Consider the following 20,449-nt stretch of genomic DNA (forward strand, 5'->3'; position numbering starts at 1 on the left):
AAATGGTGATGCCACCCTCTTGGGTAAAATATTCTCGAGGTAAAATAGTCCCCCTTTCGGATCTATGGGCAGGGGCAACTCAGGAGGACGTTGTTATCAGGAGAAACAAAACTGGCATTCTACGGATCGGATTGTGGAATGTCAATTCCCTTAATCAGGCCCCTAGGTTAGAAAATTTAAAAAGTGGAATGGATAGGTTAAAGTTAGAGGAACAGGACTTCTGGTAAGGTGAATACAGGGTTGTAAATACAAAATCAAATATGAGTAATGCAGGAGTAGGTTTAATAATGAATAACAAAATAGGAACACAGGTAAGCTACTATGAAAAGCATAGTGAATGCATTCTTGTAGCCAAGACAGACACAAAGCCCACACCCATCACAGTAGTACAAGCTTATATGCCAACTGACTCCGCAGATGAGGAGACTGAGGAAACGTATGGTAAAAGAAATTTTTCAGTATTTAAGGGAGATGAAAATTTAATAGTCATGTGGACTCTGGACACAATTTATTGGCTTTTAACTGCAGATTAAAACTGAAGAAACCGCAAATAGGTGGGAATTTAAGGACATGAGACCTGGATAAACTTAAAGAACCAGAGGTTGTAGAGTGTTTCAGGGGGAAGGGAATACAGTAGAAAAAGAATGCATAGCTTTGAGAGACAAAATAGTGAAGATAGCAGAGGGTCAAGTAGGTAAAAAGAAAAGGGCTAGTAGAAATTCTTGGGTAACACAAGGGATATTGCATTTAATTAAAGTAAAGAGAAAATATAAAAATTGAATAAATGAGGCAATCAAAAGGGAATACAAATGTCTAAAACGTGAGATCGACAGGAAGTGCGAAATGGCTAAGCAGAAATGGCTAGAGGACAAATGTAAGGATGTAGATGCATATCAGCAGGGGTAAGACAGATACTGCCAACAGGAAAATTAAAGAGCCCTTCGGAGCAAAGAGAACCACCTGTATGAATATCAAGAGCTAGGATGGAAAACCAGTCCTAAGCAAAGAAGGGAAAACAGAAAGGTGGAAGGAGTATATAGGGGGTCTGTACAAGGGAGATGTACTTGTGGGCAATGTTATGGAAATGGAAGAGAACGTAGATGAAGATGAGATGGGATATATGACACTGCATGAAGCACTTGACAAAGCACTGACAGACTTAGATCGAAACATGGCCCCAGGAATAGACAACATTCCATTAGAGCTACTGATAGCCTTGGGACAGCCAGCCATGACAAAACTCTTCCACCTGGGGAGCAAGATGTATGAGACAGGCAAAATACCTGCAGACTTCAAGAAGAATACAGTAATCCCAATTCCAAAGAAAGCAGGTGCTGCAGGTGTGAAAATTACTGAACTATCAGTTTAATAAGTCATGGTTGCAAAATATTAACATGAATCCTTTACAGAAGAATGGAAAAACTGGTAGAAGCTGACCTCTGGGAAGATTGGCTTGGATTCCAGAGAACTGTAGAAACACTTAAGAAGAAGCTTTTGACAATGCTGACTGGAATATTCTCAAATTCTAAAGGTGGCAGTGGTAAAATACATGGAGCGAAAGGCTATTTACAATTTTTTCAGAAACCAGATGGCAGTTAGAAGAGTCGAGGGGATGAATGGGATGCAGTGGTTGAGAGGGGAGTAGGACAGGGTTGTAGCCCATCCCTGATGTTGTTCCATCTGTATACTGAGCAAGCAGTAAAGAAAACAAAAGAAAAATTTGGAGTAGGAATTAAAGTCCAGAGAGAAGAAATAAAAACTCTGAGTTTCACTGATGACATTGTCATTCTGTCAAAGACAGCAAAGGCTTGGAACAGCAGTTGAATGGAATGGACAGTGTCTTGAAAGGGCAATATAAGACAAAAATTAACAAAAGCAAAATGAAGATAATGGAATGTAGTCAAATTAAATCAGGTGATGCTGAGGGAATTAGATTAGGAAATGAGACACTTAAAGTAATAGATGAGTTTTGTACTGATGGTAGTCGAAGTAGAGAGGATCCAAAATATAGACTGGTAATGGCAAGAAAAGAGTTCCTGAAGAAGAGAAATTTCTTAACATTGAATACAGTACTTGTATGGAGTGTAGCCATGTACTGAAGTGAAACATGGACGATAAACAATTTAGACAAGAAGAGAACAGAAGCTTTTGAGATGTGGTGCTACAGAGGAAAAGAGAAATTTGTGGTACAACCTGACTAGAAGAAGGGATTGGTTGGTAGGACACATTCGGAGGCATCAAGGAATCACCAATTTAGTACTGGAGGGAAGTGGGGGGTGGGGGGGTGGGGGGGGGGGGGGAAATTCATAGAGGGAGACCAAGAGAATACAGTAAGCAGATTCAGTAGGATATAGGCTGCAGTAGTTTTCCAGTAGTTACTCAGAGATGAAATGGCTTGCACAGGACAGAGTAACATTGAGTGCTACATGAAACCAATATTTGACTGAAAACCCCAAAAACAACATTGAAGGTGTCACTCAGTTGTATGCCTATAAGTTTTCTGAACAATCAAGTGGTCGGAGTTGTTACTTAATGAAAGTAATGGACTTGCTGAGGTGTAAATGAAATTGGTAAAGTACAATTTTTTTCTGTGTAAAATTGAAGTGTGATGTTTTCACTGCTTTGAACTGTTATCGTATTTTGTATTTTGTTGACATTACTTGCACAAATTGTTACAAGGTAGCTGGAGACAATGTAGTGGCTGATAGCAGTGTATGTATTGCAGAACTATGGTAGATCTAAGTATCTTTCTTAATGCAGTTTGTTTTATATTGAGCAATTACTTATTTTGGAGTAGTGACAAATTTAGCCCTCTCTTATGGGTCAACACTACCTGATGAGCCTTATTTACATGGTTTTTAATCATGAAGCAGTGCAAAAAATTGGTTCGGATCTGCCAACAAATTTTTTATGTTTGTATTTGATGACAAACTACTGTTTCAAATATTGAAATTTATTCTTGAAATTCAACTTAACTGTGAATTAATAATCTACGAGAGGTAATAGATAGGTGTGTGACACATGGAAGTTTGAGTCCATCCTGGGAGCATGGTCGGATAGCCTGAATGGTAAGGAAACTGGTCGCGATAAGCAGGAAATCCAGATTTGAGTACCGGTCTGGCACAGATTTTCATATGTTGCTCTAGGTAGTACATCTACACCTAATACAGTTGAATTACAAGAACAAACTTCAATAAATTTTTGGTAGCTAAATCTTGTAGCATAATTAGGCTCACATCCTCCATGTTATTCAGGCTGTTGTCAAAAGTAAGAATTCTTGTGATGCCACAAATGGGACAAATGAATGTTTCAATATTTTTATTTAAAGTGAACATTTTACAAAAGTTAGTTATGTGGACCAGCAGGCAAAAACAGAAAAATGTGCAAAGGTATGAGTCACATACCTGCAAATTTTGTCAATAAAATGATACTGTATCTGCATGGATAAACAACTGCAAAGGTTGTGACAACAGCTGTGTGAAACACAGTATGACGTGCAGAGTAGTAGGAAAGAGAATAATGGAAAATCCTGGATGGAGCAGTACATAAAATTAAGGAAAGGCGACCACTCAACTATAATAGACTGATGCATGGAGCACAGAAAAACATGACAGAATGCAGCACTCACACTAGCTTTCGAGCACTAACTCTTTTTCCCACAAAAGTACACACACACAACTGCACAGATACCCATATGCACACTCCCTTGGCCATGGCAAGATGATTATATGATTACTGGTACTTGATTACTCAAAGCAGTTGCCTGAGCCGATGGATGTGTGGAGGAGGTAGGAAAGATCACTAGGGTGAGATACATGGAAAAAGGCAGGTCTTTGGACAAATGACCCCATGGCCACACAACAAGAGAAAGAGATTACAGAGGGCAGAGCAAAAGAGATGTAGGAAGAGGAGGGGGGTGAAGGGATGGGGGAAGGAGAGAGAGAGAGAGAGAGAGAGAGAGAGAGAGAGAGAGAGGGTGGGGGGCTTTGATTATCTATCATCATGCCGAAAGTGAGGGATATCCTACCCATGATCCTTCCAGCCTCTTCTGAAATAATATTCTGTCACCCACTCAACCTACACGACATCCTGGTGCAAACCTATGCCACTCCCCATCATAACCCCTTGCCACATGTATCCTATCCCTACGGAAGAAGCCATAGAACTCAAGCAAGTTTGACAGCTGTCATCCCCTCCACATCAAAAAATTGCTCCCACACAGTCCTCCCACCTGTGGATGGCATTATCTGCAGTGATGAGAATGCCTTTGCCCACTGTGCTGAAGATCTCACTAACACCTTTAGAGACAAGCACTATCTCTGACTCAGCACCACTACTACAAGTGAGCTGTCTCACTTACTCCTAAACTGCATTCTCCAATATGGAATTATTTCGAGATGATGATGATAAATGCTCTGAAATTCAGTGTCTATTGTTAATTTCATTAAAAAAATAAGCATTGTTATTTCTTATGGACAGTGTGGCTGGTTCCAGCGGCGGTTTGAGTCCTCCCTCGAGCATGGGTGTGTGTTTGTCCTTAGATAATTTAGGTTAAGTAGTGTGAAAGTTTAGGGACTGATGACCTTAGCAGTTAAGTCCCATAAGATTTCACACATTTTTGTTATATCTTTATTTATCTGCTGGTGTAGATACCACATGAAAAATATCACCATAAACCAACACATTATGCTCATGTTCACAGGTGCACTTATGCAATATGTTTACATACTGTGCACCACATATACTAAGGGTTCGGATACACAAGAGTTTTTTGCTCTCAGACAGTTTGGCACTCTCAGATAGTGCTCACGGAATTGTTAATTCTAGGAGCAAAAGACTTTCTAACAACCATGCATCACAAGGCACCTCTAGATGAGAATTCTAGAAACTATTCCTCTTAAATCTAATCATTTACTATAATGATTGTGCAGCTGTTTTTTAATAGGCTAATAGGTTTTTACAGCCTAAATATTTTCAGATTCTATGATATACTGGTTTTACAGTGTACATAGATCACTTATGCCTTGTAGACAGAAGTTGGGCAGTCTGAATAGGCTTAATCCACAAGTTGTGTTTACATTTTCCTTTATTTATTTGTTTTTATTAAAATTATGTGATGTGTTATTAAAGTCTGTTTTTCTGTTCTGGTTTGAAAAGTTCTCGGAATCACGACACGAGGTCAGTGCTAGTGCAACACGTTGTTCACGTGATATTCATTGGACTGTTGGCTGTAAACACGTGCCATGTCAGTGCTCTTGGAAGAGAGCTGTGGTGGTGATGTGTCTCTGTTGTTGTTCTTGCATAGTGATTTGCGAAGATGGAAAAAATCGAGATTAGAGAAGTGATTAAGTACTTCGTAAAGAAAGGTATGAAAGCAAAGGACGTTCATGTCAATTTCCAGAATACACTGAAGAACTCTGCTCCTTCATATTCAACTGTTGCCAAGTGGACAAATGAATTTAAATTTGGACAGGAGAGGTTAGATGATGATACTCGCAGTGGTCAGCCAAGATGTGTCACTACTCCACAAATCATTGCAAAAGTGCACAAAATGGTCATGGAGGATCGCCGATTGAAAGTGTGTGAAATTGCTCATTGTTGCCAGATGTCATCAGAAAGGGTATATCAAATTTTAACTGAAAAATTAGAAATTAAAAAATTATCTGCAAGATTGGTGTCGCGACTACTGACGCTGGATCAAAAATGCATGCCATCACCATGGCAATATTACACGAAATGAGGTATGAATTGCTGCCACACCTGCCTTATTCACCTGATATGGCTCTGTCAGACTTCCATCTCTTCCCAGAACTGAAAATTTTTCTTGGTGAACAAAGATTCTCTTCAAATGAAGAACTGATAGCCAGAGTTGACAACTATTTTGCAGGCCTGGAGGAAACTCATTTTCGAGATGAGATCAAGGCACTGGAACATCATTGGACCAAGTGCATTAATCTAAAAGGAGACTACATTGAAAAATAAAAAAAAGTTTCAGTGATGTAAGCACTTTTTTCTATTCTGTTCCGAGAACTTTTCAAACCACTCTTGTATATTATACCTTAAAACTATGTGTAATATATAACGAAATAGATTCGTATTGAAATACAAACTTTACTCCTCCAGTCAGCTACATATTGGTCATTCAATATATCCTGGTTGGTGTACAAACAGATTAACTACTGAACACCAATTCAGTTGTGCTTGGGGACCAAATGGTGTCCTGTTCTAACCCAGATAGTTTGTGACTGAATGTATAAAGTAACTTGTATTGATAAGTGGCACCATGATCGGGATGTGTATTATATTTGTGTTTATAGCTCCACTTACTTCCAAACTGTTAATTGTATGAGGGTTGGAACTCGAATAGTGGCAACTATTTATTCACAACTGATACAAAAGAGTTACATGTTTGCACTTGTTGAAATGGAAATGCAGTCCCATGCTTCTTTACAGAGCGTAGGGGGACGATGCGGGAGACCCGCACCGCCTTACTAGGCAAGGTCCTAGTGGAGGTGGTTTGCCATTGCCTTCCTCCGACCGTTATGGGGATGAATGATGATGATGAAGACGACCCAACAACACCCAGTCATCTCGAGGCAGGGAAAATCCCTGACCCCGCCGGGAATCGAACCTGGGACCCTATGCTCGGGAAGCGAGAACGCTACCGCGAGACCACGAGCAGCAGACTTGCACTTGTTACTGTCCTTCAAAGTAGTCACCAGCATTGTGTAGAACCTGTTGCCAGCAATGTGGGAGGTGTAGCATATCGTTAGCAGAGCCTGTTCTGTTGATGATGCGTATGGAGCGGTCTACTGCCAGTCGAATCTCTGGAACAGTTCTGATGTGAATGCCACGAAATGGTTCCTTCATCTTTCGGATCAAATCAAAGTCTTGAGGACTTAAGTCCGGGGAGTATTGTGGATGGTACAGTACTTCCCAGTCCCATCAACCGAACGGAGAAGCCACAGCTTGCGCTGTATGCACCTGTGTATTGTCGTACAAAATGATGGATGGGTTGCGCAGAAAGTGTTGCTGCTTCTTTCGTAAAGCTGGTCGCAAGCTATGCTCCAAAAACAAACAGTAATACTGTGCATTGACGGTGGCATTCACTTCAGAATTGTTCCAGAGATTCGACAGGCAGTAGACCACTCCATTCACACCATCAACAGAACAGGCTCTGCTAACGGTATACTATGTCTTCCACATTGCTGGCAACAGGTTCTACACAGTGCTGGTGACTACTTTGAGGGACAGTAACAGGTGCAAACATGTAACTCTTTTGTATCAGTTGTGAATAAATAGTTTCCACTATTTAAGCTCCAACCCTGGTATAATCAACGTATTTTGCAATAATGGGCATGTGGTGTATAAAATATTAAGCTTTAAAGTAAGCACGTAATGATATAATAAAATTACAGTATTAAATGTGTCTTTTCCTTTAGAAAGAAGTTGTATGTTTTTATTGTGTATTATGTTCAGGTCTGCCATATGATGGCAAAACAGCTGAAGCTAGTTGCAGCACAACATAATTTTATAGTTGTTTGTTAAAGATAGGCCTATATGTAAAACATCTTCTATGAAAGTTTTAGAGCAAACCCTACAGAAAATATTTAATAAAGTTTGGTATGTGTAACTCACCTGAATTTGATGGCATTGTGCTAGGAGCCTGACTCTTAGACTGTATTACATCTGTAGAGTTATGTACTGAAGTATCAGACACTTTACGTTGTGCCTGTGGAGAATATTTTTCTCGGATGGATATTCTGCGAATTACTGGTGCTCGGTACTGTAAAATGCCACATAATCATCACTACAATATTTCCAAGTTAACAAACCATTCCTGACTGAAACTTCCTAAGAGATGAAAACTATTTCCTGGACTGGAACTCAAACACATAACCTCGCCATCCATGAGCAATTACCTTACTGACTGAGCTGCCAAGACACATTTTTGAATAGCAGAAATTAAAGTTCATGACATACTTTTTGCAAAGGGGAAAAAGAAATATGAATAAAATATTTTTTTACACAAAAACTACTGTCAAATGATTTGATTTTATTAAAAGTTTGGATGCAATCTTTCAAATGTCCAACTCACAGCTTATGATTTAGAATGATGCTCTCTCTCTCTCTCTCTCTCTCTCTCTCACACACTTATATACCTTGTAAGCACAAATAAAATATACCAATTTCATCAGAGTTAATATATAATACAGCAAAAGGAGTTAGTTTCTATATCATAAACTTTGACTTATTTCAAAATCCTGAAGGTCCTTTACCAAAAAGAAAACCATGAAAAATAATGAATGAATGAATAAATGATCATATCAATATGCTTTCACAGATCATTCTGTATAAACAACATGGGAGAAAAACTAAGCTGTGTAACTAGCCAATATTGTCATTTTTACAGAGAAGTAGCAAAAACAATTGTTCTTAATGACAGGGGTTTATGCTATGTATCTGTGGTACTAGTATACTCAATTTATTCTTATAGGGCCTACTCAATTGCTGATCAGGGTTTTCCATTATTTTCCCAACAAATTCTAAGTGAATGCTGGGATGGTTTCTGGGAGACCCTGACCACCACCTCCCCCATTTCCTGCACATTATAACTACTGTTATTATTATTATTATTATTATTATTATTATTATTATTATTATTATTATGTGATGATATGTTCCATAATAATGAACAAGATTATGGTAGTCCTACAAAATAAAGTATGAAAAAGAAAATATTCGCACATTCTCTAGAAACTCAAACTGGCAGTTAGTTTATATTACTTAAAGGTACTCAGCCATAAAAGGATGTGAGCAGTGTTGTTTGCTTTGTGGTAGTTTTTGTGCAGTTCCTATGAACTCTGTGTACTGTTGCACATAGGACTGACATTTCTGGACACTGTAGTGATGAAGAGGATTACAGCCACAAAGACAGTGGACTGTTATTGAGCACTACACAATAAATCCTAAAATTCTCAGTTTAGGGCAACACAAACACTAACGTCAAGCACATCAGGTTTCACTATACCAGAGGAAGTTCTAAAACAGCTCCTATAGCAGGCTGTGCAAAATCCACCTTCATTACAGTGTCAGTTACACAAAGAGAATTGTAACATTTATGAATAATGCTTGCCCCTTCATTTTGGGGTATGTCCTGTCACTGATATTACAATGCAAAACTTCCAGCTCTTCTTAGAAAATTACTATATCTGTCTGGTCCTGATATTCTTGATTTCACAAAGAAAAAAAATGTTGTATGTTGTCTTTCTACTAAAATCCACACTGTAGCAGATAGGCTTTAATTTGTCCAGCGTAAAAAGAAACCAACTTTGTCTTATGCTATTTGGGTAGTACATTTCATAAATGTAATTTCAAATGTGACTTAAGTCCTTGCAAACAATTTTAAAGTGAATTTCTCACACATGATGTTCTAATTAGATTTTTCTCCCAATAAAGACTAATATATTTAGGTTTAGTAGAGTAAGTTCTACTGGTAGTGAAAGCATATGATGTACTGAAAGAAGCCTAATGGATCTTTGAGAATCAGAGCAGATCTTTAGTTAAGCCGAATTCTTGCACTAATCGGCTGGAGTTCCAGTAGTTTTTCACCCTCTAATTCAAACTTCAAACAAGCAACAAGTGTTATAGTAAACAAGCACACAATGCAGTCTCACCAGTGGACACTTTTCTTTATCTATATATACTCTCTGTGAACCACTGTGAAATGTGTGGCAAATTGGGCCTTTTATCATCTGCCTAATTTTTTCTGTGTTATTTCTATGGGATGGATACCTAAAGTGTTGAAGAATATTCATAATTTCTGTCCTGAGAGATGGTGCTTGATAATTTCTGACAGTAGGACTAACAGACAACTGATGTTATCAACTTTGTGCTATATTAATCAAACTGCCATTATCCTGTTACTTAATGACACATACTCTTATGCACCAATGTACATGCAAGTTTAACAGATTCCCCATAAAAGGCGGGCAATGGAGAGGCGGGGGGAGGGGACGGTGAGGAATGCACGTTTGAACAGTGGGTTGTGGGGGCACACAGTACCTTGCACCCTTAAGTTGGCATCTCTGTAGAACCACACCAACTAATACTATGTGCTGAATCCTACCATCATTCAGCTCAAAGGTGCTCTGTACACAAACACTGAATGTTCAAGCCCACCACATCAGTAACACAAGCAATATCAAATATGAAATGAAAGAGCTGAATAACACGTTCAGAATCAATTAATACAGCTGAAAAACCATAAGCAGAGCAACAAATTTCAACAGGAAGCTGGACATGGAAAATGAAATAAAAGCACAGCTCTTGGTTGTCCACTTATCTTACATCAAGTGCATCAGAGATCAATTGGGTAAGATGCTTTGCTGAGGAAGCAACAAATCAGTTTTCTGGAGTGGCACCAGGATCCGGAATTTGGTAGGTTCCCCTAAGGATGTAATAACAGTCCTTGACACCACAGGTGTCTCCAAGAGGTGTTGAAAGCGCAGTGTGCTTTGCTGAGGAGGCATCAAATAAGTCTTCTGGAGTGACAGCAGGAGCCAGAATACGTAGGTTCCACTAAGGATGTGCTAAAAGCCCTCAACCCCACAAGTGTCTACAAGATACACTATCAGTGCAGTGCTGCCTACACCGCAGAAACTGGAAAGCCTGGTAGCAACTGCGTAGTGCAACATGAGCATTATGATTGATTGGGGCACCACAACAGACCAGCACTAGTGCAGCACCATCACGATAGTCGGCAGCCTATTAAGTCTCAGGAAGCATGCGTACTTGCAGTTCAGCCATGGATATACAAACACAAAATAAGAGAGGCAACTGAAATCCAGAAGCAGCCTCACAACAACAATAAGGAGAAGTGCTTATAGGCTCTCGACATTCTGGCTGGTGATGATCCCAGTATGACATCAGTGTGCAGCGGCCCCAATATGCACTGCGACAACCAGCTAAACAAACACTGTGTGCAGAACTGGCATCATTTCTCTGCAACTAACAGCTCCCCACAAGTTTGTCACCAGTTACCAGCAAGAAGTAACCCTTAAACGGTCAGCTGTATAGCCTCTCCCTCTCTCCTAACATCCACCAATGATATTTTAGGGGCAACAAAACTTGATAAATTCGTCAACAGTGGTCTTATGACATCATTATAAATCAAATACATTGAAGTGCACTCCCCCCCCCCCCCCCCCCCCGATAATTAGTTAATTACCGAAACATCATCAGTTATTTTAAGTATTTTATACTTTGAGATGTGTAGATAACTCACCAGTATATAGTTACATAATAGAAAACTCACCATGAAACTAGTTGAAAATTGATAAACATCATCAAACTTTTTATGTATGCTACTGAAAATCAAGATGGGAATTTTTGGGCGGTTTAAAAGAGAAACATCTCCTACCACAGCAGAGGCAGGGATGCTTGTAGGAACAGCCATGTGATCCACAAAGTTGCAACCACTGTGCCACTTTCTTTGTGGGCATGACAGCTAACAAGCTGCCTGTCTGCATGACAGACCACCGCCAAACTGTTGATAAGAAACAGCTGGACCACCCAGTTGCTGAAAATGCTGCCCAACACGATGTGCTTCACTTTAATGATTGATTCGAAGCCTGAACCATTTGGATCCTTCCTATGAGCAACAACTTTTCTGAACTGTGCAGGTCCAAAACCTGTCCTTCATTCCTGTAACATCCCCCCACTCCCACCCCATTTCCCCATCCTGCACCCACCTATCCTCTTCCCTGCTCTCAGTCCAGCATTACAGCTTCTATCCCACCAAAACACCTACTGGTCTTTTCCCCTTCTCGTATTCTCTCCTCGCCCTCTTCTTTAACACCCTCCGCACAGCCTCATGACACTGAAACCAGCAGCTCTAGTCTGTTTCCACCATGCACCTGCATGCTACCACAGGAGGTAGCACAGCATGCTCCCCCAGACCTATCCTACCATCCTTCCTTCCTCTTCCTGCCCCGTACTGCCTCCTTGCCTTCATCACCCACCCCAGTAGATTGCTGCTTAAGTCAGATGTAGTTGCAGTTAGGCTCCAGCACCCACAGACAGTGTCCATGTGCATATAAACTGTGCTTCTTTGACTGTGAGTGTGTGTGTGTGTTTTCTATTTTGGAAGAAGGGTTTTCTCCAGAAGTTTAATACTTTGCAGCCTTTTTTGCCATGCCTGTCTGCGATGTAAAGCCTTTTCTTTATGGTGAATTGTTGTTATTTCAACCAGGACTTTCCATTGATGGATTTTGCCTTATGTAGTTCCTTCCATCCCACAACAAAGTGGTATTTTACTTTGTTACTATTCTCTAGGGCATTACTTTACTCAGTTTCTTCCTCTTCTTTCCAGTGTTTCATTGCCACCCTCCAAACTGCACATACTCTTATTTCCAAGCTACCCTGTATCAACAATCTCATCTGCACACAACACATGGTTATGTGACTGCAAGGACTGTAGGTGTAGCATCTCATGTCCCACATTCTTCCCACTGATGTAATTATCCCTGAACCTTGAAACTGATCAATTTTCCTCCTTCATCCTGATATATTTTTGCATGTTTTTCTCTACCTTTCTTGTGTCCCATGTACTTTGTTGGACCCCATAATTAACAACCTCCACCCCCTTCTCTCTTCCCTTATTCCAGCATGTACATATTGACCTCACCTAATCCAGTTACACCTGCTACCCTCTCTCTTCACAAATATCCACCCAGTTGCCTGCATCCCACTATTATCATCTTTTTACTTATTTTTCTCTTTGGCCCCATTATGTTTTCACATAGATTTTATTAGCCTGTTTTTGTCTTTCGCTATATGCCCCACTTTTCTTCTGTACTTCATCCACTTCATCAATTTTGTGATTTTTCCATCCATTTTTAAATTTCTTGTTCTTCCCTGTGGATCTTTGATCCTTCCATCCATGCCAGTACACAGAAGTTTCCCAATCCCTAGCCAGAACCCAGTCCTGCATGCTGTTCCTGAACTGTTGCCTAGCTCATGGAATTCCTCCAAATGGCCTGACCAACAAATTACCTATCTCTGGCTACAATGCACCCTTTGACAATGACCTCATTCTGCTCAGGTTTCGTCAGTCCATAGCCCTCATCACCTTAGTCCCACAAAAACATATGAATCATGCCCAAACCTCCTTGCAGTACCTCTTCAGTCCCAATTTCCTGTATCCCATGCCCCATTCTGAAACTCTTGTCCTCAAGGAACTAGAGCTGCATGCACATTGCCACTTCAAAAAACTCTCCAACCTGTTCACCTCCTACCCCCACTTTTGACTACCGCTATCCACGGCCTCTACAAGAGCCATCACCAAACCTCCCTAATGTCCCCTCACAGACTAAGGGGGGAGGACATCCTATCCACATTCTTCCTGTATCTGAACACCTTCTCTGTCATTCAGTTCACCTGGTCCTCTTCAACCCAAAAAACCACCTTCCTCAATTTTGATCTCCTCCTCAAGGATGGCTACATCAGTACCTCTGTCCACATCAAACCTTCAAACAACTGAGAATACCTCCATTCCAACAGTTGCCACCCATTCCATACCACAGAGCCCTTTCTCTGCAGCCTAACTGCCTGTAGCTGTTGCATCTGAAGTGATGAACAGTACCTCTCCAAATACTTCAAAGATCTCACTGAGGCCTTCACAGATGGAAATTATCCACCCAGCCTTGTCCAGAAACAGCTCTCCTGTGCCTTGTCTCTCCAGTCACCTACCACCTCCCACATACCCACTGTCTGGCTACAAAGGAGTAATCCTCTTGTGACTCACTACCAGCCAGAAGTGGAGCAACTGAATCACATTCTCCACCAGAGTTTCAACTACCTCTGTTCTGAAACAAGGAATATCCTCCACATCCCCCCCACAGTGATATTCCACTGTCCACAAAACCTATGCAAATGTCCTTTTGTCCATCCTTACTCCTCTCCTGCTCCTAACCCCTTTCCTCAAGACTCATATCCCTGCAACAGACCTAGATCCAAAACCTGTCTCACTCATCCTCCCACTACCACCTACTTAAGCCCTGTCACTGGCATCTCCTACCCAATCAAAGACAGGGCTACCTGTAAAAGCAGTCATCTGATCCACAAACTAAGCTGCAAGAACTTTGCCACTTTCTATATGGGAATGACAACAAGCTGTCTGTCTGAAAGAATAGCCACTGCCAAACCGTAGTCAAGAAACAGCTGGACCACAAAGTTGCTAAACATGCTGCCCAATATAATGTGCTTCACTTTAATGACTGATTCACAGCCTGTACCATCTGTGTTCTTCCCACCAACAACAACTTTTCTGAACCACAGCTCGGAATTCCATATCTCATTCCCATAACCCCACGGCCTCAAACTTTGATAGTCCATGTCCTCCACTCACATATCCCCAATATCCCATTTACTGCTCCCACTTCTACACTACACAATCCTTCTATCCCACCAATCCTCCTACTAGTATTTTCCCCTTCTCTACTGCTCGTCTCTCCCCCTCCCTTTCCCCTCATCCTAACCACCCTCCCCCCAGTACAGCCTCCTGACACTGCACCTAGCAGCCCTATTCTGTCCCCACCACATTTCTCCCGCAGGCAGCACAGCATCTTCCCCCTCCCCACCCCATGACTCCTCCTTACATCCACCACCCACCCCGCCAGATTGCTGCACGCATTAGTCAGCCACCAGTGCCCAGAGACAGTGGCCACGTGTGTGTGAGTTGTGCTTGAGTGAATTCCTGTGTGTTTTCTATTTCAGAAGGACTTTGTCCAAAAGCTTAATATTTTAGCCTGTCTGCAACACAATGCCTTCTGCTTGTGGAGACTGACAAGACATAAAAAACTATAAAACTATAGATCTAACAGTCTCCTCTTGACAATGAAAATGATGTTCACTAAAATTATCATCAAGTGCAGGGTAAAAATACTGAATTTTAATAAAGGAACAAGCTGGCTATAAACATGTACAAAGCATAACTGATCAATTACACAAAAAAAGAATGAACAACCACTTGTTTTGGATTCATGGATTTTGTGATAGTTTCTGACTTGCTTTCAGCTAATTTGTATTAACTGCCCTTATAAAAAATGGTATTAATTCAACTTAAATGTTGTATTGAAATTTTTTTTTAGTGCAACATATAATAATATTACATTTCATAAGATAGTGGGAAATCTGAAGTGAGAGAAGAGATTCCATATCACCATAAATACACTGAGCCAAAACATCATGACCACCTAATTAAAAGTGTGTTGGTCCCCCCTCTGGAACACAATTCAGCAGTGATTCTGCTTGCAATAGGTTTGACAAGTACTTCATAGGTTTCCAGAGGTTTATGGCACCTACGCACAGGTCACACACTCCTAGAATTTATGGGCGGTTGATTTGTGGACGTGGAGCTGCCGCCCGACAGTGTCCCAGTCGAGTTTCATCGAAATCAAATAAGCCGAATTTGATAGCCAAGACATCAACATGAGTTCACTATCATACTCCTCAAACCATTGCACCATGATTTGGCCTTGTGACATGGACAGTTATCCTGCTGGAATATGCCATCACGGTTAGAAAATGCATCAAGCATAAAGAGTTACAGGTGGTCCCTAATAATGTTCGGGTAGTCCACAGCTGTCATGGTGCCTTTGATTACGACCACAGGTCCCATGGAAGCCCAGGTGAATGTCCCCCGTAACATAATACTGCTCCCACCGGCCTGCACTTGTGGCACATTGCATGTTTTGAGTAGCCATTCACCTGGATGATAGCATATCTGGACAAGACCATCAACCTGGTTTAACAAAAAAGGGATTCATCCGACCAGGTGGCATGATTTCATTGATCTGCCATCCAATCTTGATGATCCCATGCCCACTACAATCATAATTGATGATGCTGTTAGGTCAACATGGAAACACGTAGAGGTCCTCTGCTGTGGAACAACATGTTCAACACTTTGTGCTGAATGGTGTGCTCTAAAACACTGGTGCCTGCACACGCAGTGTACTCTGTCATCAGAGCTGCCACAGATCGCCACCTATCCTGCTTTAGAGAATGGGCAAGCCTCTACATTCGGGCAACCAAATTTAGGGAAACTGAGGACCAGCTCAACCATCCATGAATCTGCTAATGTCAAAGATAATGAATCTGGAAGACTATACTTAATATGAAGGGTCAAAAGAAGGGGACATTCCACCAGTGTATGTGATACCAACAGTCTGGTTCCACAGCCACATTGTGGGGGTGGCTCATTACACAGGAGAAAACAATGGGTGAGCCTGGTTTGACCAATGCGTAGACGACATAAGACAATAGACTCCTTCCGAGAGGAGCATTAGGAAGAGTGCCTTTGGGCAAAGAGAGATTTTATGTAGATCCACATATCTGCAGCTGGAACAATGAAACAGAATGGGGGGTATGTATCTGCTTCTCTTGCCAAGTGGCCAGCCAGTTCATTCCCTGGAATGATCACATTACTTGGGACCCAGAGAAGGACAACTGAGTAGGTGTCATGGCCAAGGGCAAAGAGAACATCATGGATAGCAGAGACCAAAGGGTGATGAGTGGAGTGTAGCACCAGTTTATAGCATGCATACTGCTCATTGTGTCGGTACATATTAAAATATTGTAGAGGGAGGCCTGAGTGACAAAATAGAGGAACCTGTTAATGGTCAGCAGCTCTGCTGTGAACACACTACACGATCCTGATGATAAATGGTGTTCTAAGCCAGTAGGAGATGTGAAAGCATATCCCGCCTTATCTATCATCTTAGAACCATCAGTGCAGAAGTGATAGCCCCCTGGAACTCTGCAAGGATGGAATGTACATGACGCCGGAAGTCCATAGGGGCAACAGTGACCTTAGGACCCCGGAATAGCTCAATCCTAATCTGTGGTCTAGGCACCCTCCAAGGAAGGGAGGGGCGAGAGAAAACATACAGGGCACATTTCAGTGAGTGGAGATGGAGATCTCAACAGAGGGAAGTAAGATGCATGCCAACTGGCAATCCCATCTAGGGGCAGGTATCAGGATGGAGACGTCCCTCATTTGCAAAGACGACAGGGTACACGGGATGGCTAGGGAATCAGCAAATGGTGATTGCGTAAGAAACCAGGAGTTGGCTTCATCACATTTGTAGAGGGGGAATCCCCACTTCTGCGAGGAGACTGTCAACGGGACTAGTGTGAAAGGCACCAATATCCAGACATACCCCACACTGGTGAAAAGTGTCAAGTATTTTCAGAGTAGAAGGAGCCAATGAGCCAAAAGGCTGACTACCGTACACGGATGAAACCACAACATGGTAAAGATGGAGAAAAGTAGCATGGTCTGCACCTCAAGGTGTGTGGGCCAGGAGGTGGAGAGCATGCATGTAGTTTACAGGTGGTGAATATGGGGCACCCACTTCAGCTTATTATCAAAAATTTGGCCAAATAAATGGGACTGTGCTACAACATATAGATGCTGGTCACCTAAAGAAAGTTCTTGATGGGGTGTGCTGTGAGCCAACATCAAAAATGCATAACCCGGGTTTTGGAGGGGAAAAACTGGAAAAAGTTCTTGATTGGGGTGTACTGTAGGTCAACAGCAAAAATGCATAACCTGCATTTTGGAGGGAGAAAACTGGAAGCCATGGGAGATGATCCTTGCACAGGCCTGTCGGATGGCACTTTGGAGGTGGCACTCAGCAGATGCTCTCGAGTGACAGCTGCACCAGTTGCAAAAATTGTCAACATACAACGCCGGGTTAATCAGAGGCTCAACAGAGGTTACATGCCCACTGATGGCTATGAGGCAGAGTGTGACACTTAACACAGAATCCTGTGGGATAATGTTCTCATGAATCTGAAGGGTGCTGAATGAAGTGCCAACTCCAACCCAGAAGAGCCAGTGGGATAAAATCTCACAGATAAAAATCAGAAGGGGGCCGCAAAAGCCCCAGTCTTGGAGGGTAACTAAAATGCAATGGCACCAAACCATGTCATATGCCTTATGTAGGTCAAAGAGGACTGCGACAAGGTGCCGATGGTGAGTAAAAGCCTGTCAAATTGCTGTATCCTATCTGAGTAAACAGTCAATTGTAGATCATCCATACTGGAAGCCACACTAATATGGGGACAAAAGGCCCAGAGATTTGAGTACCCAACATAATAGGAAGCTAACCATCCTCTCGAGCAGTTTATAAAATACGATGGTCAGGCTAATCAGGCGGTAGCTGTTGGGTTCTTCGCAGGATTAACGATGAGATAACTATACTGTCTCGCCATTGTGAGGGGAAGGCACCCGTGAGCCAAATACAGTTGAAGACCCTGAGTAGATGTTGCCTCTCGGTAATGTCCAAGTGCTGGATCATCTGGATGTGAATGGAATCCATGCCTGGGGCCGTGTCATGTGAAGAGGTAAGAGCCTGCAAGAATTCCCATTCAGTGAAGTGCCATTATTGGATTCAGCTTGGTGGGGGTTGAAACAGAGGAGTGTCTGTTCAGCTTGGCATTTCTGCTGAAGAAAGGTAGCAGGATAGGAAGAGGATGCTGACGCTGTTGCAAAGGGCATTGCAAGGACCAATGGATCAGTACACAGAGCACCTTGGAGGATAAGACCTGGAAAGGTGATTGCCACTGGTGGCCCAGAAGGCTATGGAGCTTGGATCAAACCTGCGATGAAGAGGCTTATTCCCCAGGGATGAAACAGTGCTCCCAGAATACCTTTTTACTTTGATTAATAAGGTAGTAGCAAGCTTTAGTACGGAGGTGCTTAAAAGCAGCACCCGTTGGCAGTCCTGGATAGCAAGTGCTATGTCGTTGGTCCATCACGGTACCAGGGGGACCTGTGGATAGGGGGATAGCAGTGCTAGCAGCATGAACAATAGTGACAAAGATGCCCTCCATGACTGTATAAATGTAAAATGAAAGAGAGGTATCGAAGTGCACCATACACATGTGTAAAGGCCAATTGGTCCTCTGGAATGCCCAATGTGAGGACCTGTCTGCCTGGTGGCGGCATGGGAGCGACAGAATCAGTGGAAAGTGGTCACTGTCACAAAGATCATCACGAGGTGACCAATACAGGGAAGCGGCAAGAGCAGGAGAGGAGATTGTGAGATCAATAGCAGTAAAGGTGCCATGAGCAGTACTGAAACGGGTAGGGGAACAGTCATTGAGGAGACACAAATCAAAGCATGTAATAAGTTGGTGAATTGGAAGACCCCTACCCATTGAAGTGGCACTCCCCCACAGGGGGTAGTAAGCACTGGAGTCCCTGATGAGGAGATACGGGGATGGGAGTTGCCTTATTAAAGTAGACAGCTCAACATATGGAAGTGGCCTACCTGGAGGGGATTCCAGTCCTGTCATCAGTGATAACAGCTAGTGTCTTTTGTTTATATACTATTCATACATACACTCAGTTCTTAACTATGGAATTCTTTTCTGGAAAACAAGGGCACTAAATAGGAATGCAGTTTTAAAATTACAGAAAAGGGGTATAAGAATAATAACCAAACAAAGCAACTGAGCTCATTTTCAAGATCTGTTCAAAACACTGGGTGTTTTAACTACACTGTGTGAGTACATTTACATAAAAAATAGTATTGATAATTACTGTGTGAACAACAGTATCAGTGACCACAGAAAAAGGGCTAAATTGAACCTACATTTACCGAGAAAGAATAAGCACAAAACACACAATGGCATTTTCTACCACGGAATAAAACTGTACAATAAATTGCCCTAGGCAATTAAAAGTATTCTAAAGCAAACTCACTTTAAAAAGCAGTTAAGAAGTACTTGTTAAGCAAAACGTTCTACACATTAAAGGATTACTTAGATCATGCAGAGTACGAGTCTGGTAGAAAGTTAACACAAATAAATAATAACGGCAATAATAAAACATCTATCTTCTCACATTAACACTTTCATGCTATTTTATTTTCTAGAAAAATATATTCCCAAAGCTTTGCATTATATAATACTAACACCTTATTCTCTTTTTGAAAGTTCAACATCACACTCATTACAGAGGGATGTTGACTCAGTTTTTCAGGCTAGCAAAGGGGGAAACAGCTGTACACAAAACAAAATCCAGACAGCATTAATATAGCACAAGCATGCGCGCCCGTGCGCACAAACACACACACACACACACACACACACACACACACACACACACACACAAACACAAACAAGCGCGCGCGCGCGCGCGCGAAAAAAAAAGCACAGCTCTCACACACATGACCACTGTCTCTGGCTGCCATGGCCAGACAGCACTTTACCTCAAAAAGCATGGACCATATTGTACTTCTAACAATGTCACTCACAAAAACAACAGCATCAATGTAGAAGTGCAGGTAAATGAAATCAGTGCTAGTGATAACCCTTGTGTGTTGTTCTACAAGCCACAAGATAAAAGCAGCCAACCTCAACCACTACTGACAAG

At 41.8% G+C, this 20,449-nt stretch overlaps 1 protein-coding gene across 1 annotated transcript in view; it reads right to left on the bottom strand.

The window, feature by feature from the left end:
• The window catches only part of LOC126236501 (uncharacterized), a 314,789-nt gene that overhangs the window by 171,911 nt on the left and 122,429 nt on the right, over nt 1–20,449 (bottom strand). Inside the window, exon 4 of the mRNA XM_049945857.1 lies at nt 7,639–7,786. Within this exon, the coding sequence (XP_049801814.1) occupies nt 7,639–7,786 (148 nt within the window). The remainder of the gene's footprint in view (nt 1–7,638; nt 7,787–20,449) is intronic.

Source organism: Schistocerca nitens, chromosome 2 (genome assembly GCF_023898315.1).
Source record: "Schistocerca nitens isolate TAMUIC-IGC-003100 chromosome 2, iqSchNite1.1, whole genome shotgun sequence".
Lineage (NCBI taxonomy): Eukaryota > Metazoa > Arthropoda > Insecta > Orthoptera > Acrididae > Schistocerca > Schistocerca nitens.